General features: G+C 46.4%; 2 protein-coding genes across 2 annotated transcripts; one reads left to right on the top strand and one right to left on the bottom strand.

Moving 5' to 3' along the window:
• Nucleotides 1–3,394: 3,394 nt before the first annotated feature.
• On the bottom strand, nucleotides 3,395–5,982 carry LOC139051277 (uncharacterized). Its single transcript, XM_070528277.1, has one exon. The coding sequence runs from the start codon at nucleotides 5,746–5,748 to the stop codon at nucleotides 4,297–4,299; it is 1,452 nt and encodes a 483-aa protein (XP_070384378.1). The 5' UTR covers nucleotides 5,749–5,982; the 3' UTR covers nucleotides 3,395–4,296.
• A 6,608-nt stretch (nucleotides 5,983–12,590) lies between these two features.
• LOC139051367 (putative nicotine oxidoreductase) lies at nucleotides 12,591–12,974 on the top strand. Its single transcript, XM_070528385.1, has one exon. The coding sequence runs from the start codon at nucleotides 12,591–12,593 to the stop codon at nucleotides 12,972–12,974; it is 384 nt and encodes a 127-aa protein (XP_070384486.1).
• Nucleotides 12,975–24,155: the final 11,181 nt, after the last annotated feature.

The following is a 24,155-nucleotide window of genomic DNA, read 5'->3' as shown; positions in this document are numbered from 1 at the left end:
CCATGGTCGCACCGGGAAGGATGTCTGCGCGACCCACGCCTTTGTTGCACTTGACTGGCACAAAACGGGTGTGGTGCCGCTTCTGGACGGCGATGAACGTCACTGCAGGTTGGTACGTGTCGTCTAGTTTGAGGAGGCGGCAGGCTGTTCTGATCGCCAAGACTTCGCGCTGTCGCACAGTGCTAAACTATGGTAGGTTACACTCGGCGCAGTAGGATTGCAAGCGTTCCAGCACCATTGCGTACCTTAAGCGAAATTCTAATGAAGCCCATTGCAGAACAAGCTGCTCGCACTATTCAGAGCTCGAAGCCTGCAATGATTGCAGGGAATGAGAGCATTCAGTACAAAGAAGAGATACGCTGAGAAGGACCGCACCCGTGAATCATTGAGCTATTTATGATAACTGAAATGCTACAGCGCAAAAATAGAACGGCGAATATCCTTTTGTTTATGGTACCCATTATTTTCACAGATACTGAGCGTCCTGTTTGAGCACAGTGGGTAGCAGCGTCAAATTGGGAGCAGAGTTTCGTAACGGATATAGCCAATAAAGAGTGCCTTCTCATAACTTATGACTTATAAGCATTTCATGCTTATAATAATGACAGTCACGCGATTTCAATGCGATACCATAATGACTTCCTAATTGATTGGTTACGTCCATGATACGTGACGTCATACTTTGTCACCTGTCCTTTACCACCTCAATTGACGCTGCTCTAATTTGTACCAACCTTAATCCACTTCAATCCACCTTGCTCTAATTTGTACCAACATTATTCCTTCTTAGTCCACCTTCAAGTCACCTCACTCTAACTTGTTCTAGCTTTAATTCAATTTACCGTACATCACTCTACTTCACCTAAGTTCTCTTTTATTCACAATAATTACGCACAATTACTAATTTACGTTCTTACACCATTTACTATCTTCTCTATTACTACTCACGTCATACAAGACGCTAGCGAAGTCACATTGATTTTTGGTACCACTGGTTCCGATCAACGCCGGCTTTTCTGCCTCGTGGGCCGTATAATGTTTTCGCATTATTAATAGCAGCTAATTTTTCTGCCCTACCTAGAAAAAATTCTAAGTGAGTCGGAGGAACTTTCATCCAAGCAGGAGCGGACATCCTGAAAGGGTATGGTTACAAAAAAAAAACAGATAGGTTTGTTTTTAAGAGGACGAGACGCGGGCTGCCGCAAGCTTTACGCTTTGAATTTTTTTTTTCTGTGATCTACGGCGCTTCGATTCAGACTCTCAGCGACTCATGACTCGGCTGGCAATTCCACGTATTCTGGGGTCCTACGTACCAAAAACCACGATTACGAGTGGCGTAGTGGGGGGCTCTGCATTAATTAATGTTCACTCCCCGGGGTCCTTTAACGTGCGCACAATGCACGGTACACGGGCGTTTTTGCATTTCGCACCCACCGAAATGTGGCTGCCGCGGCCGGGATTTGGTGCCGCGCCCTCAGGCTTAAAGTGCAAAGCCATTACACCATCACGGCGGGTGCAACTGCACCTATGACTGACTGATGAACGCGAAACCAGAGTGAGCGCGCGTTCGCACTCGCCTTGGTTTTGCGAGTGTTCCGTCTTCCCTCGAAACATGCTGAATATTGCGGGAGTGCACGGTTGGAGAAGGCAATGTACTCAGCCTGAAGCCAATGGTACGGCACAGGGACTTACCGTTAGGACCTTGACATGGCGACAGGGCGGGCGCACCACTGTATACCCGCGTTATGCATGGCGCAACAACATGCAAAGATTATAGACTAAAGAACCTTGCATGTGAACAGAAATCCATTTGTAGAGTAATGGAAGCATTTTTTTTTTAATTTCCACCTAGCCCTGGAAACTCCTTCATGTACGCAATGCCCCATCAATTAACGACACTTGTATTGCTTTACTTGAGCGAGCGGCCACTACTTGAATAAGTCGTGCACTAACGTTACACTCCTGGCGCTGGAAAAAAAAAAAAAGCTGGTCAGTATGGACAGAAATGACATTTGTTTAAGGCAACCAGTGCGCAGCGCAGACCTGGTCCTGCTCGCAGTTATAGTATTGATGTTACAACAGCGTGCCTCCCCCGAAAGAAAAAAAGAGTGGGTGAACTTTTAAGGAGTCAATCAATCGTTCGATTAAAAGGCAATTTACTGCCATTCCACTCTTGAAGACGGAATGGCAGCGAAAGCACTTTGCTTTTAGTTTGAGAACTTGTCATGGTTCTCATTTTTTTAAACCCTTTGCGGCTTGGCCATTTTTCGTCACGACACAGTTTTGCCAAGGGCACCGGCAACACAGACACCTAAGGCTTTCGTCTTAATAAAGAATTCTACGAAGCTTACTTGTGCAGTTGCCTAATATCGCTATTGCTATAAACGCTTCGCCTTTCCGCCGAAACTGCGACTTTTCGCTGCACAGCATGAGCAAATTTGGCTTTGTCATGACTTCACGAAAAAGTCGTTAATGCCAGGTCCGGTATTTTAAGACAACTCTAGTACCAAATCAAAATATTTATGCGTGTTTCCCAACATTCACAACTGCTTAGTGCTATCCGCGTGGGTACCAGAACCGGGTGCTCGAGTTTCGACAAGTTGGAAAACACTTTTCAGTACCCCTTTTGCTCAGTACATCTAGTCGTTTATTCAGGACTCCGTATTGCATGCATTTAAAGCAGAGCGCTATAAAATGCATGCGCAGCTTTGAAATGTCTACCGAGTTAGAATGTTGGCCGAACCTCTGGGATCATCGGCAACAGTACAGTGACACTGTTATTTAGAACGTCGTACAAAGTGTTAAATGAGCAATGCATGGAATGAAAGAATTCTGGCAGAATGTATCTACGATGAATATCCAGGTGCGCGTCACGGATGAGGCATCCACGTGCAGGCGAACTGTTCGCCCGCGTTTTACATATACTGAAAAAAAAAACGTATTCCCCATAACTCCTACATACAATAACATCACGTGACATATAGGAAAAACAGATTTTGTTCCTATCGGATAACTGGATAAGGAAGTTATGGGGCATATGGCCTTTTCAGTAGTAGGGTTCCTGCGGACACGCTTCGCGTTCTGCAGGCGCCACCGTGAAGTCCACGCACACGAAGTTGCGCATGCGCAGTGACCCAAGTTGTCAGAAAGGTTCACCGAAGAGTGGCACGTACCCGCGCGAACGGTCTTCATTTTTAGACTAAGCTACCTTCGGGATCGGCCTACATTTTAAAAGTTAACTATGACCGAGATTTATGCCACATATTTTTTGGCGGGAAAGCTGAATAGCCGGAAGGAAAACCGATCTGACAATGGCAAGAACGCTATTCGCAATAAAAATTTGCGAGCATCCTGTGTCTGTTCTCGCATTCAAGTGGAAATTGTATGCTTAGCGTCGTGGTATAAAAAAACTTTATTCGAGCACCAAACCACTGCTCATATCACAGTGTAGCCAGAACAGTGGAGGCAAGCAGAGATTATACAGAAGAAATAGCATTGAAATTGCGCTTAGGCTGACGTGCGGTATTACAAACACACCGGTAAACGAAAATACAAACATTGGCTCTGTTTAATATTTTACACATTCTCGAAGTAGAAGAAAAGTTTACATCTGTTCATAAAACCGCAGACGACGGTTTCAAGTTTCCTCTGAGAGAACAGATTTCATAGCGTGAAACAAAACGCAATGCAGCTTTTGGGAAAAAGAACGGAAAAAAGATATTCTTAAAAAAAAGAAAAACTAAGGCATTTTGGTGACGTCCTTCGCATTTTTCTGCATTTTACTTTATTGAGTGGTTGGAATGCAGACATACATAACCTACCAAATGCGCATATCAACCTTGTAATGCTGTCCTTTGGCTTCCACAGCCGCATAATAAATCAGTATACACCGGCTGCTATTGTCGACAAAATACAAAATATAGTTAGTAGTCGACTACACTTCCAGCCGTCAATTTATTTTCCGGTGATTGCTGCAGTATAAGCAACCAGCATTACGATGCGTACCGCAGGATTCTGCCCTGAAAAATGCTGCAATCCCTACCCCAGTTAAAACAAAAGCTAAATCATAGAGCATGTACTCTCATCTATACAAGGAGCAGAGATCCTCAAAGCTGGCACATTACCAGATTTTCATCCCTGTTGTCTACATTTTAGCGGTTCCGTAAAAATACTAACATAAAAATATGACTAAAATAACGCACATAGAACACACAAACAGTAAAAGCGCTGAACAACAGAAGTAATAGTGATGTTGGGTCAATGATTATTTGCCACCACTCCAACGGCACAAGCCAGCTACCAAGGTGTCAACCTAAAACGCATACGGAGTTCATCATTCGCAACAAAGCCGCCTTCTTCCACGCATGCAACACTAATAAATGATGGAATGTAGCCCAAACAGTGCACTTTTTGGCCCCTAACACGCTCCGGGAATGGGGGTGTATACCAAGACATTTCTTTAGATCGTATCAATTCCCTGCTAGAATCAGTGGGATGAATTAGGCGAATCGTAAACTTCCCATCCGAGGGTCTATCAGATGTAGCACCGTCAAGTCCTTTGAACGCGTATACGCTAAAGGATATGTCTCTCGCGGTTGATGTGGCGATGAGCTCCGGAACAAGTATGTATCCGTAGGAGAGCAAGCGCGTGCCGCAGTCACATCGACCTTCTCGGATATCGGGTGGGGCTTGACCGGTGCTGAAGTGTGTCCAGTTTTCTATAATACATTCACAGCATTCTCGATCGTCAGCTCGAACTAGCCGACGCGAGAACGGTTCCGGACGCCCGTCGAGACGCTTTCGTGGCACCGTCTGCGGCTCGGCAGGTGCCTCTTTGACCTCGTTGTTCATCGACGTTCCGACAATTGCCCCTTTGGCGCTCTCCAAGGGCGAAGAAGAAATAGAGCAGGACTGCACGAGATCTTCTAAAGAAGTCGCTCTCGCCTTGTCTTTCACATCGCCCCTGGTCGTGCTAGGCTCCAGTCTCGCGCTAGCAGCCGGTTCGTTCGCAGTGGCGGTGTTTAGGAGTTCACGCGCCGACACAAAAGTCCCGTAAGTACGAAGGGCGCTCTCGTATTGCTCGACTCGCACCATATCGGCAACAGCCAAGGACAGCTCCGTCATCACAATTTCTTTTTCGCGCATGCGTCGCTCTTCAAGCGACTGCTGCCGTGCTATTGCAGTCGCACTTTCACTTGATATCTGCTTCAGCACTTCCTCGACCTCGACGACGCTAAGGAAAGGATGTTCGTCCGGTGATTGTCGAGACGACGGGCCTGGACAGCGGCTCGCAACGTGGTTGACGACGTCCCGTCGCAATACGCGGATGCCGCAAGTGCGGCAGCTCACGGGGTGGAATTGGCAGTGGCTGAAAAAGTGCTCCAGCATGGCGGAAGCTGCGTCCTCGGCGACGCAACCGTTCTCTGCATTCCAGCAGCGCACTTTGCGACTGAGAATACTTTCCCTGCTGAGGCTCGAGAACACCACACCTTTCTCATCGACGATTTTCTTATCCAGCGGACAGCAGTTCAGTCTGCTCCCGTTGTGGTTGTAGCACTGCAGACAAAGCACGTGGCCGCAGGGCAGAGCGGCCGACAACCGGGGCACCAGTCCGCAAACGCTGCACACGTAGGCCGAAGGGAGAGCGTCTACGAACGACGTAGGACGCCAGTCGAGACCGTAGTTGAAGCCGAACACAGTGTGCTTGCTCGTGGTTTCCATGACCGGATGCGCACTCGCATACAGCATGAACTTCTTCAAACCACAGCCCTGCGCCGGGAAATAAACGATCTGCTGTACGTGATGATGTAACGGCGCTCTGCACTAGCGCGTGGTCGTGCGGTTGATAAATCCTTGAATGCGATATTGCCACAGCTGATGCGATTACGGTGGTATAAGTGTTGCTGCGTCGATCCGTGCAGCAAAATGCGTCAGCGCATGTGCTTTCTTCTCTACGTACTTTGTTTAATGCGTAGCAAAAACAACCGCCACTGTGCTTGTCGTTGTCGAGTGCAGCTTTCTCTCTTTCTCCTTTCTTCCGAACACGTTTCAGATGGGCTCCTGCAGCAGCATTAGAGTACGCTCTACCGAAATGCTCTCCTCACCGCTCTGTTCAGGATGGCGACAACCACATCGTCTGCTCCGACGCGCGCCATGTTGTGGCCGACGCTGCAGTACCGTGGGCTTATAGTGTGTACGCGGGCCTCGCGTGGTGTCGGGAAAACATTTGTCGATGTTTGTCGCGTAAAAGGTTAAGAAAGGAAAGAAGAAACGGACAGAAAGAGTGTCCTTTGTAACTGAGAACGGTACGAGGCAATTACAGGTTAACCATTTTTTTTTTTACTTGCTCACCTAAATATGCTAGCGTATGGTGATCCGATTGCCCAAAAAATTAGTTTCAGGTCATCGACCTCTTGAAAAGCGGCTGCTTCATTGGCTACGCCTTTTCTATATATGTTGTGGATTTATTTTATTCTACGACTCACAAGGATATTTTGTCGAGTGTTAAAAATTGAATCGAAAACAAGAGTTTCATTGCTTTTATTAGTTCTTGTGGCGTGCACAGCTTCATGTCATAGCTTGAGTTTCGAGTTGAGAGTACCTTTGTTATTTTTAATGACGAACTCTTTGTCCAGGGAAAATGGATGTGCATCGATTCATGTGTCACTCCAGTGTCGCGCAACGTTTTTTTTTTTTTTGTCTTCCATTGATCACGTTCTATATAACGTAGTTAGCGGGAGCAATATTGTTAGGTGTTGCGCGCAAAAGCCACGATCTGGTTAGAGTCACGCCGCCTCCGGAATAATGATGACCACCTGGGGTTCTGTAACGTGCGCTCAATGCACGTTCCTTTTTGCATGTCTACCTCATCTAAACGCGGCCGCGTGGCTGGGATTTGAACCCGCGACCTCATGCTGAGCACGAGGTCGTGATTGCTTAGTGGCCATAGCCACTAAGCAACCACGATGGGTCTTAATATATTGAGGTAGGTTGACGATTTTCTTGTGCTTTAAAATAGCTTTCACCTTGCGACTACCTCTGATGACGTGATTATATTTTAACCCCTTTTAGGCAACAAGACAAAGGTTTTACATTTATTTATCAGCTGCCAGACAACGTTGACTTGCAGCCTTCTTATCTTAGTCTGACTTTGCACGATCGACACGTGCGCTAGATGTACTGTCCCCGTGCTCGTAAGGATTTGCTCCCATTTGGTTCGGCGCACTCGAAAGCAGTAAAAAGGGCTATTGATATGCTGTGCCTTCACTGTGCCTTGCTCAAGTCATGCACGTACGTGATAGATAGTAGGTTTATTCTGCAGGTATTGCGTCTGGAATGAACCGGGTTTCATCGTTAGATGTTGTCCACTGTTTCAACCCCGATTAACAATTCACCAATGACTCGATTCTACCTTCACTCCAAGGATAGATGGATAAGGCTTAACCCTTTAAATCGGGCGGCGGATGACGCCACCTAGTCGTGACTAGTAATATATATATTGTACTTTGTGGAGGGTGGAATTTCACTTTTGCCTTGAGTTTATCCACCAATCAGATAACCTCCGTTTGGTTATTTCTACCCGCTTAAAAATTTATTTTTGCCTCCGCTTTCTGTAAACACCACTGCTTTGAAAAACATCACCCCCTTTATAGGAACGTATACCAGATGTTCAGCCGTTTCCTCCTCCTATTCTCCACACCCACAGCATAACCTTGGTGCTTGACTCGGTACGTGCAGTCCGCTGTACTCCAGTCCTGCCTTCAACCAAAAATGAGCCTCCCCTTAAAGCTATTGTAGATGTGTTTTTTGGCAATTTCCTGCTTGAAATTACTGTATGTTCCCAGTGCTGGTTTCGTCTGCCTCCTATTTTCCACAGACCACTGTCCGTTTCTTCGAGCTTTCTCTTCACTAATGATTCTTGGTTTGCACCCCCCCTCCTCATTCCTGTCCAAATATTAGCTTGACAATTTTCAGGCTCACTTCTTTCATTTTGTGTCAACATTCCTCATGTACAATTAACTGAAAACATTCCTCGCGCACTGCCTTTCCCCCTTTCTCGCAATCGCTCCTCAAGTTCTATCTTTTCTACTAGCTTCCCTGCCTTCGAAAGATGTCTCCCATATACCCCTGTACCCACTGACTTGGTGTATTTCCCTGTGTTCCCAAAGCAAGCCTACCTAACCCACGCTACTTGATTTACATCCTTATTCGGACCTCTGATTTCATGCACAGGACCGCATTGCCGAATCAGACTAGGAACCGTCACCCCTTTCCAAATCCCTCTCACTCCTTCGTTCTTATTCTAATTCTACAGTGCCCCATTTTTTCATCACAGCTGCATTCCTGCTACATTTAGTAGTTACATATTTTTTCATGCTCAGTTAGGTACTTAGCGCCATTGTTTAACCTCCAGCGTAACCTCGTGTATCCTATTCTCATTGCCGTCATTAAAAAATCATGACTGCCGATTTTTTGGTACTAACTTCAGACCTAATCTGTCTCCTTCTTTACCGCAGATGTCTGTAAATTCCTGCAAGTTTTCCTTGTTATTAGCCATTAGTACTATATCATTCGCGTACATCAGTCCTGATAATGACTGTTCAATCCGTGCTCCGTGCTTGAGAAAAAGAAACGTTGAAACCAAGTCCGCTCCTCTCTAATTTAGTCTCTGATCCTTGTAGATACAACATGTACAATAAAGGTGACAGAGCGCACCCTTACCTAAGCCCCCTGATGTATTTCTATAGGCTGCAGATACTCCCCACCTCCCCAATTTTATACGCACTTTGTTATTTTTTACAGATATCTTTTAAAAGATGAGTTACTCCACCTTCGACATCTAGTGTGCGCAGTATGTCCCACAACTACTCTTGGATTACACTGTCATGGTGACCACGCACCACGTGCCTGTGGTGTTTTCAGCACCAAACAAATTGTCGAAGCTTTGTGTCTGGGTTTCTGCAAAAAATGTGCAGTTGGCATACGCGAAGAAGCATGCTAGGCCCCTATCTGCACTGCGCTGTAGTGGTGGCATGTGAAATTTTTCTGAGCTGTGGCAAGCATACATCGTCATAAACCGACCGATGTGTTAATATTAGCGCAAAGGAAGATGGTGCACTCAATTAAAGGGACATTAAAGTGAAAAATGGTTTCTTCTGTATCAGTAAATTACGGTTCTACAACACCAAAAAACACCACTCTTACAACGATAAGACGTTTGGTAAGCCAGAAAAAGCGCAAGAACGAAATACGAGTGGCGACGCCTACTTGAGTTCCCGCACCTGGGGGCTGTGACGTCTTGGATTTTGATGCCATCTTCTTGGGCCTACTAATTATATATAGCGGTACAGATTGGCTACATTGTGTTCTAAAGGAACCAAATATTAAACATGGCAAGTTTCGGGAACCTTTATTCAGCCAACGCGGCACAAATGCGAAAACATACTTTGGACGTACCGGCGCTGGGGTTTCGGCGCGAAATTCGAATACTGACACTTGGACCTTCCTTTTCTCATCTAATAATCAAACTATTTTTTGAAATGACTACCTGCAGGGTTCTCAAACAATGATCCATTAGTCTAAACTGATTTATTGTCTCGCTTTATTGTCTCTGTAAGAATGACGCTGGTTCGCATATGCCGTCCCACTGTGGCTCGTGTAGCTCTGTGCCGCAGTTTGAAGGCATGATCATTGTCGGAAGAAGCTGTGATATGAAATTACCAGGTTTTTACGTGCCAAAACCATGATCTGATTATGAGACACGCCGTAGTGGGGGACTCCGGATTAATTTTGACCACCTGTGGTTCTTAACGTGCACTTAAATCTAAGTACAGGGGTGTTTGCATTTCACCCCCATCGAAATGCGGCCGCCGTGGCCCGGATTCGATCCCGCGACCCCGCGCTTAACAGCGCAACAGCAAAGCCACCAAGCAACCACGGCGGGTAGAGCGCGGATGAAAGTGTGCCGCCCCGCTGTCGTCTGCTATCGCCATGTGTTTCGGTGGTCACTGTGACAAGTGCAGGCGTCGTCTACTCTTTTAAAACACTTTCTTTGGATACCGCGCATCGCGCTGGCTAGGTACCTTGCACGTGCTCCCACCCGAGAACTATCGAACTGAGTGGCGGGGCGCGTTCTTCGCCGAATCCCATCTAGCCGTTTGAAAAGCGAGTGCTGTCACGCGAAAGCGTTCTAACGTCTGAAGGTTTAGATCAGGGCTCTACACATCAAAACCACAGTGTGTCAAAATCAAGAATTACACGAGCCGCACTTTAGTAAAAGAAGTTGCATGTTTTGCTTGCAAAGGCAGTGTGTTTGCACGCTGTCATCACACTCGTTTCTGCCACATCGGTCATCGAAGACAGAATGTACCTCATGTTCGGTCATAGAAAACATTCCTCACAGACGCGGGTGTATCAACAGAAAAACACCATTTTGACGGCACTGGGTACCTTCCTATAAAAGTGAACGACGGGCCGCTCCCGGTGTGTACCTTATAGTGTGGCGGCTCGAGGTGGCGTTTGGGCAGGAATCCACCAAGCCCATCCACGAGTAACGTCCGGTAGTAGGAATGAAGGAAAAAGGGTTCATTTTACATTAGTTACACTGGCTTCAGATGCGGAAGCGCACTCTATGCAGGAGCATGTTTGACGTCCGCGTGCACATGAGGACACGTCAGCCCCTCTCATGGCGTCTTCGCTTTTAATAGCGTCGTCTTCCCTAGGCTACTAGGCTAGGGAATCTGGTGGCTGTATCGTGGCCAATCCCAATCATCGAATCGTTCGCACCTCCCCCCCCCCCCCCACCCCGCCAAGATGTTGCACCGTTCCGCCGAACTCCGCCTCCGATGGTGCTGGATATGTCCCCGCATGAGCATATGCCATGCCTTTTTTTTTAAGAGCTCGTTTTTTAATAGTAACTCTAGCGAAAAATCTTCAATGCCGAAGTTGTAGCGCTTGTGCAGAAACATCGGAATATTTCATCTATGCTAAGATAACTGCCTCGTTTAATTTTTTCCAGCATTTCTTCAAAGTACGCGAAATTTCAGAAAAGACCACGTGACCGCTGGCTAACGTGCCGCACTTTTATTGCCCTCAAATGCAAGTTCAACGTATTATCAAAGGTTGCTACGCGCACAGAGATCGCTTGAACAAGCGATCGGTGACTGCGACGGACGTCAAGGGACAAAAGAGGTGTGCCATTTTAGGAAAGAATTTTTCAACGAAAATGCGGCCACCACGTGCGAATGCGATATGCGACCCCAGTCAGCATGGTTTTCATCTCCGTCCTTCATCACACTGTCAGCCTCGCCTACTCCATCGTGTTTATTCACTGGTCCGAAAAGAAAAGAATGCCTGCGCTGCGTCAACTGCTGCTTCCGGTCCGATATCGCATTCGCACGTGGCGGACGCTTTTGCATTGAATTTTTTCTTAAAATAGTGCGCACCTTTTGTCACTGAACGTCTATCGCAGTCACCGACAGCCTGTTCCATTGATCTTTTTTGGGCGAAGCATGCAGCCTTTGCTAATTCGTTAAGCATATATTTGAGGGCATGCAGTAAAAGCGCGGCATCTTAGCCAGCAGTCACGTGGTATTTTCTGAAATTTCGTGCACTTTAAAGAAAGGGTGGAAAAAATTTTACGGAACAGTTCCCTTAGCATAGCTGAAATATTCCGATGTTTCTGAACAAGCGGTACAACATTTGTATTGCTCAATACAAATGTTGTAGCGCTTGTTCAGAAACATAGTTGCTGAGTTTCTTACAGCGTTAATTAATCAATCTTTGTTAATTACCCAGCTTCCGAAGCCCAGATTTCGAAGCCCAGCCTACCGATCAGGTTTCGCCCCGTGTAGGTCCCCGTTAGTCTTTTCATTTGCGCCTTCCGCTGTGCTTCCGCCATTTCGACGAAGGTGTTGCTCACCCCTAGTTGCATCAGCTTTTCGTTGGAGGTGTTTCTCGGCAGGTGCAGCGCAGTCTTGCAGGCTTTCCTCAGGACGGCTTCGATCTCTTCGTTGGTTGTTTTAGTCCTCACTTGGTAGGGTAGCGAGTACATGACTCTGCTGACGATCAGGCTGTTGACGAGCTTGAGAGTGTCGTCTTCTCTCATGCCGTGCCTCTTCTGGGAGACCCTGTTTATCATTCTACTCACGTTCTCGGTCGACTTCTTGAGGAGGCCGATGGTGTGGTTGCACTTTCTGCTGCCTTGCAGCCACATGCCGAGGACGCGTATCATGTTGCGTTCGGGTATGAGTTGTCCTTCGAGGCTGACCTCCAGTTTCGCCTTGGTGGGATGTCTGCCAACTCTTAGCAGTTCGGACTTTTCGGTGGAGCACCTGAGGACCCTCTCCTTCACGTAGTCTTCGACGCACTTGGCCGCATCTTGCAGCGCCGCTCGCTTTTCTTCCAAGGTTCCGCAGGTGGTCCAGACCGTGATGTCGTCCGCATACATCGCGTGCCGGATTCCCTGGATCTTTTCGACTGAGAACCTGAGGCCCGTTTCGCTGACGTCGTGCCTAGGAAAACTCTACGAGAAAATCGTCACCAAGCGCATCCAGTGGCACCTAGAAAACGGAAGATACTATCCAAACTCGATGTTTGGGTTCAGGGCCGACCTCTCGACGCAAGACGTTCTGCTGCAGCTCGAGAAGGAAGTCCTGACTACAATGCCGAGAAAGGGCGAAAACGTCGTCATGGCCCTCGACGTCAAAGGGGCCTTTGACAACGTCAGCCACGAGGCTATCATGGAGGGCCTCAACAATACAAACTGCGGCAGGAAGACCCACGACTACGTCAGGAACTTCCTCTCGGGCAGAATGGCGACGGTCGGCCTGGGCGAGCTGAGGAGCGGTATCTTTGCAACGCCTAGCAGACGTACGCCCCAAGGCTCGGTAATCTCGCCCGTACTGTTTAACGTGGCGATGCTGGGCCTAGCGAAGAGACTCGAAAAGATCCAGTTAACTGGGAATTCCAGCTGAACAGCACCTTGTGATAGTACTACAAGAGCGTCACAAGCACACTCACCCTATGAAGATATTATTTTCCAAGATTGATTTCTAATTCATGTCCCGAGAATTGTGTACTTCTAGCTCCTTGTGAATATGTTGTTCAAATGCGAAAAGCTTTTTAAATTTAAAACTATATATACCATGGTTGTGTCCCTACTGTGGTGTGACTTGCATCCAGCTTTTCAGATGTGGTAATGACAGTGTAGTACGCAGTCCAACGAACAAAAATGTTCCCCTCTCCTGTTTGATGTTGGCGTGACGTCATGTATATGGAGACCAAACCCTTTAGAAAGGGCTGTTTTATTGGCAATGACACTTATTGTGTACTAGGGTGTTCTGACAAGGCAGTTTCAGCAAGTGTATTGGAAAGCAGTGTTCCCAGTCTGTGTAGAATATTTCGAACTTAAAGAGGGTCAGGCTGCCTTTCAAAGATGTACATATTAGTTTATAAAACAGAAAAAAGCAAGCAAAATTGCTGTGCTTTAGAAATTCACTTAAAGCAGTGCTCTTAAATTACAGTTTTAGCTTGCACAATGGCATTATAACAGCTTTCAACCTCTAACATTTTTTATCCTAGTTGTAAAAAGATGGGAATTTCTTTTTGAACAGAACTTTTTAAGCTATATTTAACAGGCGAACCAAATACATCATAAACGTGGCATTTCGCATCTGCAACAGCTTCAATGTACTTGAAATTCATCATATTGGGACATGGAGGAAGCCATAAAAATGCAATAATGGCCCGAGAGAGTTCTCTGCAATTAGGTGAAGAAATTGGCACATACCTGCAACATTTATTGATATCTAGAGCGAACTTTTAGCATAAAACACAATATAGGCTCTTTCGGGACTGTTTATAACGTTTTGTGGCAGCGCACATACGTTAAAACACTATTCAGTACTTTCACACCGTGTCGATGAATGCCGAATTGCATTAACAGGACGTGAGCAGCACAGTAATCGCAAGGGCGTTTTGTTTCCTCTCGAGGGCATCGCGCTGCATATCATTAGTAGTAGTGGTGGAATACAACTGCATCTCACAGGTTCCGATCTTGTCAGCATGGGTTTCGCCCAGCGATCCTCGCAGCGTAAACTGTCGCACCGGCGCAGGTCTCAATTCCGATCAATCGGCAGGGCGGAGAGGGCGCTTCGATGGGTGGGACGGAAAGTCGCGTCAACCCGTCGGCTCGCGACCGCGCCAGCACACAGCTACGCCAGTTCCGCATAGCCGCGTCCTGCGTGCCAGCCACGACAAAACGTTGGCCACGGCGTTGGCCACGGCCCACAACAAGCTACGCGAAACCGCTGGTGATGAGAGTACGTTGTTAGGCATGACGCCACGGCGCGTCCCCGCAGCCGGCAGCCAATAGCGTGGCGCTGCGGTTGCCATGCGTTGTCCCTTCTGGATGTTCCAAATACGCGGCGCGGCGTGTACCAACTGGTGTTCACACGGAGGAAGGAAACAAAGGAGAGGCCCTGACGTCACTCTTTGTGAAGCAAAAGTGAAGCCGGAAGTTGGCGTTGCTCACGGCGATGCTCCGCCTTTTGTGCCACCCTCCTCTCTTGTTTACATCTTTCGCGAAACCACGCCGCGCTGCGCGTGGTTTCGCGCGCGGAGTGCGCGCGCTCGCGCAACATCCGGCAGAGCAGGGTGCAGGTAAGACAGCGCAACAAGACACGGTGACTAACGCAAACCCGCCCATACAGCGCCTTTGCCACGGCACGAAACCTACCAGAGCAACACGTGTGAGCGCTCAAAATATCAGAACAACGCCGCCAGTGTGGCCCAAAAAGCGTGGCCATGCAGCAAAAAAAATAAAAAGCAGCAAAAAAAATGAGAACCTATACGTCATTTCCGCCACACTTTTCTCCTAGCTCCGAGTTCTCCTAGTTTCCTTCCTCCGTGGGTGTTCACAACGCGCGCGCCGCAAACCGGAACCGGAAGGAGTCAACATCCGCTTGGTGTGCTACAGTCAATTCGGCCGCTGGGCTCTATGGGAGTGTCCGCTCTGGAAATTTCTTTCTCTATGGTACGATGTTTTCTATATCTTCCTTCTGTCACATAACCGGTCACAACATCCACGCCGGCTAGGCTCTGTTCCTTTATCTGATTGGCTTTGACGCCGCCACTGTGCCATAGGGGATTCCGTAGGCCATCGTAGCGCGCGTCCGCGGTTTCACGGGCTTCACGGTGCCATTGACGGTGTGTGCCTTTCTTTGCCCGCGCTCGTTTTGGCTACGGCGATTCGCGCCAACTGTGCGCCGATCTGTTCTTCAAGCGACTATCTCGGTGCGTGGTCTATGAGGTATGAAAGTCACCTGTTTGCTGAGAGTGGGCAGTAATGGGCCCATAAGGAAACTGAAGCTCAGCGAGCCAAATTTGCGTGGCCTTAAAGACTCCGCGAGGAAGTGCAGCCTGCTTGCTGCGGAAATAGACTTCAGCAAGGACAGATTCCAGGTAAGACTCACTTCATCGGTTCACGATTGTGAGGAAGTGTAAAAAGTCGTAATAGAGCTGTTTTCAAAACGTTTATGCTCAGGAAAATAATAGCGATTCGGGCTGGTCGCTGCGGCGTTTACGAAAACGGAACTATAACATCGCACGGGCATACGACCTAAGCGTGCAGACATTGGTATTCCTGCAATAAATATATGCCGTTTTAATTTAGCGCTGCGTGTGTGTCAGTTTACTGTGGCGTGTGTTTTCACGCTCTTATATTTCCGTCTACGAGTTCTTTCTTGAACGAGGGGCGTTCGTTCGACCACCGCGGTGGTGCACGATTGACGTGAAAATTTCAGTGGCTACTTAGGACGCGCAGATGCACGCGTGGCCATCGATTCCGCGGGCTGCGCTGTGATTTTTAGATTGCCGGTACAACACTTCTCTATTCCCAGCCTTATTATAGAGCGAGCCCTTTTAGGGGAGGTGACTTGGCTGCTTTGCTGAGTCCATGTGTGGTCGAGTTCCACCGTTGCCAATATTGTGTTAGGAGGCACATCGGCGCAAGGAGGTTCTTACGTAAAATGCAAGGAAAACGTTATTGCCGTAAAGTTCATCTCTTTTACTTTCTACATTCGGACCTCTGTAATTTTGCATGTTTAGGGCATTGCTTCAAAATACGTGTGCGTTATGATGGTTAACTTGATGATTAACTTGAGATTCGCCGACTGCTACTGTTTCTGTTCAGCAGTTTGGTTTTTCTTATTAGCGATTGAACATTGTTACAGTTATTTGTTCAATTCCTTTAGGGAGCGACAAGGCGCCCTCGTAAGATGTGAGCAATCCGGAAAGATCCCCATTACATAGTATATTACCAGAAATCTTCCACCTCAGTTTTGTATATTGGATGTCAAAGTGATATGTGCATAAGCTGCTCTGTCCATGGCTGATGTTACATTATCTTTCCTTGTTCTGGTACATATGACTGGTGCTGGACAAGGAATTCAACGAATACATTGATGTCCTCGAAGATGACGCAATACCAGATAAGGCCTATGTGCACGTTTTGAAAACACATGACACCTGGTGTGAAGAGGTCAGTGGTACATACACAACCTGGAGGTGCGCTAAACGATTCTCTTTCCTGTTGTCTTCATACATTTAATTTCTTTTTTTTTAGCTTTCATTGTTTGTGTAATGATGCTTTAAGAAGTCATCAGTTACTGCATGTGCTCAGAAATATCTGATTAACAGTTATATGTGTTCGGGCGTGGTTCTAAAGGATTTGACAAAAAGCAGTAATGTAGCTCTGTGCAGCACCATTTTGAGAGCACGATTTTAACTATTCAGCGTATTATCCCCTTTTACTTGTCATTTTATGTAATTACTTCTGACAATACATGTGTTCTGGCACTTAGCAAGACTGATACCAGTACTATAAGTGCAACATGTTGTATTGCAAAGTAGCACATCAGGCACAGCAAATGCTGCAGGCAGCAACTTTGAGCTGTCCATCACACATACTACAAGGTTTGAATAATTACCAATCATTAACAGCATCTTTATTTTCTCTTCATGACGAATGTTTGTCCCAGCAATCTCGAATTACCCATGTTTGCGCCACCTGACCCTTTCTTATGCCTGAAAATGTTCATATGTCATTACACCACTTAATTCTCTGCTGTGCTCAACTGCACTTGCATCTGCATGGTACCCTTCCAGTAACTCTTAATAGACCACCGATTATCCATTTTACGTATTACATGGTGTGTCCAGCTCCATTCTTAAGTTTTATTGTTAACTAGAATATACATGGAAGTTAATTAGATTAGAACTAGCTGTAGAACAGCTTCCTTTGTTTGTTTTCTAATCAAGAAGCTGCCTTCCTGTCTCTGAAGGTTACACTTAACATCTTCTTACATCGCTCATTGTGTGGTCCTCAACTTCCAGCCAAGTTTATGCTCGAATAGTACCAACACTATTATGTCCTGCCCCCACTGATGAATAAAAGTGCAGCTAGAATCGCAAAAACTAGTTAAGGTACTAAGTCTTTCCCAAGTAAAATGTAATGCTATTTTTTCTGCTTGAAAACCGATTAGGCTTTGTATATTCATTGCGAGCAGTTCACGCATATTTGCAAATTTTTTGAGGGGGTCCTCCCCTTGCTTGTTTTTTTTTTGCAGCGGAGAAAACCATACACCAAACATTTCCATCGAACCCTACACAGAGAGAACTCGCAATTGCAATAGATCCCCACGACAACTTTATATTCGCATACCCAATGAATAATCGAATTGTTAAATCGATCAATTCACTGTGCATTCAAATCCCACACCTCATGATTGAAAACATATTTCCACACCGCAGTAATACATTCGCACACCATCCACATATAGGCTCGGTTGCGGCAATAACACATTTTATTCCAACTGTTTGCTTGACATTATTAGGTGAAACATTTACTAAATAAGAAAAGGAAGCGATATACCAACTATCAACAACATCGTTCCTAATACAACAATCGCTATAAACACAAAATACTCTCTTCAATGTGATTCTCCATTGCATTCGTCGTATTGCGGACGCATTCTGTGTGGCACATATTTTACGACTTGAATTCAAACGTCTTCGTTGTGGCGAAGTGGAATATCGACTAATGTGATGTCAATGATTTCAAATGCGGTAGAGTTATCACAAAAAGTCTTATCACAAAAAGTCTGTGTTTGTATACCGTTTCGTATCACCGATTTTCATCGCGAAAGCTTTTTTTGTTTGTACCCGATGGCATGGTGCACGTTGTAATATACATTATTTCATTACCAAATAATAAAATGTGTTTTGCATGTCGTTTTTATGAGAACAATAAAAAAAATTATCGTTATCGTGCTACTACACGTAACACATCTTATACGCACGCGCAACGGATCACACGCTTAACGATACAATCATAGCAAATGTAAATGCTTATTTAGATAGCATATTGCATGCGGATGTAATGACAATGCCGATACGTGTGACAAGAGTGAGTCATTTATATACGATTGAACTTCTGCCTTTTGCACTAACGTTTTTATCGTTTATGTTTATTATGGCACTATTTAAATGGTTTGTGAAACGAGCACTTCCCAGATTCGATGAGACTGACCAACAAGAAGAACCTCACGAAGGTAGTAACGTTGTAACCACACAGAATATCAGTGTATCAACACACGAAGTACAGCATAAGTCATCACAATTCACATCGAAACCATCAATACTGCAACCACCCATCCCTCCGTCCGCACCCCCGTTCGAAGATACATTCGAAGACAAAGGCGCAATCCGTTATTATAAATGTAGATAGTGAACAATGGCAACCGCCTCGCAACACCAACGCATAGACAGCATTCCCGTCGTGTCCCATGCAAAATCGCCCATTACCACCAATCCCAATGGAAACGCCATTACCACGGAAACACGTGTATCGCACATTGAAGAAACGCGCATCGATGAGACCACCATCCCGAATCCTGAGCAAAGAGGCAATAGACGATGCTGAGGATATACTCAGTGCTATAAACACATTACATATATCGGATGGTGTGGGTAACGAAGATAAGGGCGACATTGTGAGACATGTTACATTTGATGAATATTCAGATGATAAATATATTTGAAGTTGCGTTTTAAAGACATATTTTCACGAACATCCACCTGATATCACTTACCCAAGTTTAGCTCTGATGGACATGCGGAAAATATTTGAGCAAATACCATTATTTGATCGTCAAAGGATAGTGAATAACACTGCAATTTTGCAGTTATTCGGTATATCCGGTCGCGTTCTAATACAAGATGTGAATGCAATTAATTCTGCATACGGTGATAAGGATCTCTTCATAACCTGTATCACAATTGTGGAAACTGTATGCGATTTCTTTTCAGAGTATATATCACGTTGCAACGACGAAACATACAAACAACAATTAATAACGTGCGAGATATTACAAACGTGTTTATGGGGTTGGAATATACACGTAACGTCGTGGTGTTTCTGGCAGTACACACCAAACCAGAATTGTTAAAATCTTTAAATAGATTCTGAGCGTGTCTAAACCAATTAACGGCGACGTTGTTGCGTATAGTGATAATAAATGCCAAACTCCTTATAAATACACTACGTACCCTATTGTCCGAACTGCACAATAATATTAGACTTACGCCTAGAGCCAAAATCACAGCTGGCCGTTATAAATAGGATAATATACTAAAACTTCGTGTATGCAGATTGGTAATGGTAATAAATTGCATATCACATTGTGCGGATAGGGTATATGATTAAAATAAACGTTGCCAGATTCCATGATTGGTCTTCCCCAATAGGTGACATATTTTTATATCCTTATATAGAACATTGTGATATATCCGAAAATATAGTTAATGCCATAACGTCTCGTTTCTCCGAATGCTCGGCTCATATTGCGTTTCAATCTATGCTGACTAGTATTTCTTCTGAATGCTCTCGATAAAGGTGATTTATTTGCAAGTGTGTATGATTCGTTAATAAACCCGTCGTAATACCTATGTCTCATGTGGCATATACAATGCATATGTGACATAATTACATACATAGATATAAAAAAGTCCAACAACCGTAGAACACTATTACAAATATAAGTGTTGTCTCATGTTCGTATGAAAGATGATTAAACAAAAATGGCAGTATACGAGCCTTCGAAATCCGAACCGCATAGTCTGTTGCCGAGTTATAACTTGTCGCAACAAGGTCGTGCTATACATGATGTCACAATAGATAATCTGATAGACATGTCATATGCAACCACTCATTTCAGTCCGAGAACTACGAAAACGGCTACATACAGTCATTCGGTAATTGGCAATGCGAATCACTATGGCTTAGATGTTACTATTAAATCTAAGTCGCCTATAATAGTATACTAGGATATGCAGGTAACGGACTGGTCGAATTACTTACAAAAATTAATACAATAGGAGCTTACGGGTCTCGTGACGATCAATTCGCGATATTTGCAACTCCAATTGTATAAGAAACCGCCACTCTTCTGCTGAATTTAAGTATGCACAATCCCGATAATTCAGAACACAATTACGCATCGGCAGCTAAACAGGGAGATGAAATTAGATGTATTGAAAACTATTTCATGACATTCGTTTTTATTGCACTTTCTTTTCTTAAACAACTTGTGGCACATATACAGCAACAGACACGAACTTCCGAAATGCGGCGTTTGTTACTATACCTTAATACATATGTATATGCGTTTCTTTCGGCCGTATTGCGTTGTTCATCAGTAAAATTGAGCGGCCTAGTGAACAGTGCACGCGCGCGTATCAGAGAACTTCGTGAGAGCCACAGAAAGGCGACGATTCCATATGATTATAGTCGAATTGGAGCAGCGGCCATCATCGCTCACGTTAATTATGTGTCCGTGTGTATTAAGGCTGGATTGTTGGTTAACATTAATGCAGCTGCTGCCCATGATTGGACCGTTCTTGAAAATGGGTTAACTTTATATAGGCACGTGACCGAAAATCTTAGCATTCGCGAAGGCGTGTTTCATTCTATAAATGCAAATTATTCTCATTGAAGACACATGCAGTATCTTCAATGCGCTACAGCGCCAGAGCGCCACAGGTCGTTGCGATGGCAATTATTTGACGCTTCACACAGTAGTTCCTGTCGATGGTATTGGTGTCATTGACAAAACTATATTAGACCCAGTTAGATCAACAACTCTACGCGACCACAACAACCTAATTAGGCAATCTCGTGATAGTATACCAATTTCAAAACCGACAGAGTACTCGGAAGATCTTCGGCAACAATTAGCACCAAAATACACACCGTCTACACTCAATCTGGCTAGTGTAATTAAAGTGTGTATGACACAAAGTAGACATGACCAACGATTTATAAATGCTCATGAAACTACTACAGAGGGAAAAGTCGCATTAGAGCAATTTTATACACAAGGCTGCATAGTGTCGTCTTCCAACCTGTGGCTCTTTTTCAGGTGTTTAAACTTTGAATACATGTTGAAGGCCCCTCAGCCTTCGCTCAGGGGGTCCGCGAGCCGCGACCAGCACGACAAAGGACCAAAGGCGCGAGGAACAAAAACCGCTTTAATTTACGATAGAATGTAACACTCAAAATTACCGCAGCCTCGCGGCCAATAGCAGAAAACAACAAGGCAAGGAAGCAGGCAGCAAAGAAGCAAAGCAGCAAAAAGCAGCAAAAGCAAAGAGGCAAGCAGCAAAACAGCGAGGCAACAAAATATACAAGCGAAAGGGAGCGACGAAAGAACGGCCGCTACCAACCATCAACCAACACAATCTTTCGGGCGATAACCGAATGCTTAAAGCGCAGAAAGCAAGCAAGCACCGAACCAGGCGCGCAGACAGTCCCAAAAGCGAACAACAAGAACAACAACACTCTTTCATGCAGACACAATGCAAAGACGCTTTTCCCCCTGCTCTGCAGCACGCTCGGTAAAAGAAACCTAGACGGGCCACGCCCCACCAGCGCCTCCCCAAGCCCGCGCCCCGCAAAAAGCCCCGAGTGCCGTCTCCGCTGCCTTCTTATCGGGCAGCCGCCTTCCCGGCAGTCCCCGCGCGAGTTCTTACGCTACCGCGATCGACGCGCATGCTCCATGCGACGAGTGCCGTTGTGGCGCGCGTTTCAAAGGCTTCCCCCGTGCGCGCTGCAGAGAGGGCCAAGGGCCCGACACTCCCCCCCGTACAAGACCGGACACCCACCTGGGTGTCCAACAGCACTATGCAACTACACTATACAACTACACTATGCAACTACACTATGCAACTACACTATGCAACTACACTATGCAACTACACTATGCAACTACACTATGCAACTACACTATGCAACTACACTATACAACTACACTATACAACTACACTATACAACTACACTATGCAACAACACTTTGCAACAACACTTTGCAACAACACTTTGCAACAACACTTTGCAACAACACTTTGCAACAACACTTTGCAACAACACTTTGCAACAACACTATGTCCGACGCTATGTCCGACGCTATGTCCAACGCACCATGCATCGTCCTAGTCGAGCATATCACGGCTGTTGCGAAGCAAAATGTTCGGGGCAGTTGGCACGCGATGGGCTGAAATGCTGTCTGGCGTCGTTCGGCGCTGCACGTGACGGCTCCAATCGGCATGCGCTCAAGGCGTGCGCTCTTTCAGAGACAATGCACTTTTCGCCCAACCGACGCTAGCGCACATCGGTCGCCTGGGTGAGAGACCGACGAAGTAGGTGATGTTGCGATGGGCCGCCGTGGCAGCCGGGCTGGTGACACCCGTTGGAGTGGTTGCGTGGCATTCTGCGCAAGGCGAGGATATCTACAAGGACAGCATATGTAAAAACGTCGCGATTAACAGATACCGGATGTAGGACACAGCCGCGTTAACTGCTGGACTCGTATAATGACGGAAGCACGGTTAGCTGTCTGATGGGCGCTCGTAGTACGCTTTGAGGTCGTGCAAGCTGACGGGCCCTACTACTCTGCTGCCATGTTTTTCCCGCAGTAGGTACACCAAGCTAGAAATACGTTTCGTGATCACGTAAGGGCCATCCCATCTAGGCGCGAGGGAAGCAGCAAACCCTTTTGCAGCATCGCTCAGTGGGTGCGTTCGGCGGAGCACTTCGTCGCCGACCGCGAACTCCAGGGGCCGCCTGCCTTTGTTGTATTGGTTGCCATGTTCCAGGCGGGCAAGGTCCAAGTTTTCCCTGGCCTCCTTCAGAGTGTGGGCCAGGCGGCTGGAAAGATTTTGTGTGAACGTGGGGTAATTACAAGTTGGCAATTCAGAGCCGTTGGTGAATGCATGCTCAATAGGAAAACGGAGCTCGCGACCGAGAAGAATAGCCGCTGGCGTAAACCCTGTCGACCGGTTTACTGTGGTCCTTGTGGCGAAAGCCATCTCCTGGATACGAACGTCCCAGTCCTTGTGCCGCTCGGTGAAAGCCACCAGCATTGTCTTAAGGTTTCTGTTGACACGCTCCGTGATGTTGGCTTGAGGGTGGTATGGTGTCGTCCTTTTGTGCTGCACGCCAAGAGCTTTGCAAGTGTCCACGAATATCCTGCCTGTGAAATACGTGGCATTGTCCGTGATAAGCTGCGCTGGGAAACCGAAACGGGTGAATGCTTCCAACAACCTATCCCAGATTATCTTAGAATCCAGCTTGCGTAGCGGGTACAGCTCTACCCATTTGGAGAAATGGTCAGTAACCACTAACAAGTATCGATTCCCTTTAGCTGACCTGGGGTATGGGCCCGTAACATCACATGCCACAATTTCCCATGGGTATCGACTCTGAACTGGTTGCATGAAGCCCGGTGGCCCTCCCCTCGGTTTCACGGTCTGGCAGGTAGGACATGTGCGAACGTATCTGAAGACATCCTTTCTCATGTGCGGCCATGTCGCGACGCGACACAACTTTTCGAATGTTTTCTTGCCGTCGCTATGACCGGCGAGCCGGGTGTCATGAAAGTACTCTAGAAAGGGCTTGCGCAGCTTCCTAGGCACAACGACGCGGAATGGGGACTCACCGCAATCCGTATCGGCAGCAGGTATATACCGCAAGAGCAGGCCATCGTCTGCTTGCATGTAGCAGTCGTAGTTGCCGCTACCGGCAGGGTTGGCGCCGTCCA

This window comes from Dermacentor albipictus, unplaced genomic scaffold, assembly GCF_038994185.2.
Source record: "Dermacentor albipictus isolate Rhodes 1998 colony unplaced genomic scaffold, USDA_Dalb.pri_finalv2 scaffold_11, whole genome shotgun sequence".
NCBI classification, from domain to species: Eukaryota; Metazoa; Arthropoda; class Arachnida; order Ixodida; family Ixodidae; genus Dermacentor; species Dermacentor albipictus.
This window is presented reverse-complemented; position numbering and strand designations above follow the sequence as displayed.

Bases quoted from the DNA above. Each gene is read 5' to 3' on its own strand.
- LOC139051277 (XM_070528277.1), bottom strand. From the start codon at position 5,748: ATGCTGTATGCGAGTGCGCATCCGGTCATGGAAACCACGAGCAAGCAC.
- LOC139051367 (XM_070528385.1), top strand. From the start codon at position 12,591: ATGTTTGGGTTCAGGGCCGACCTCTCGACGCAAGACGTTCTGCTGCAG.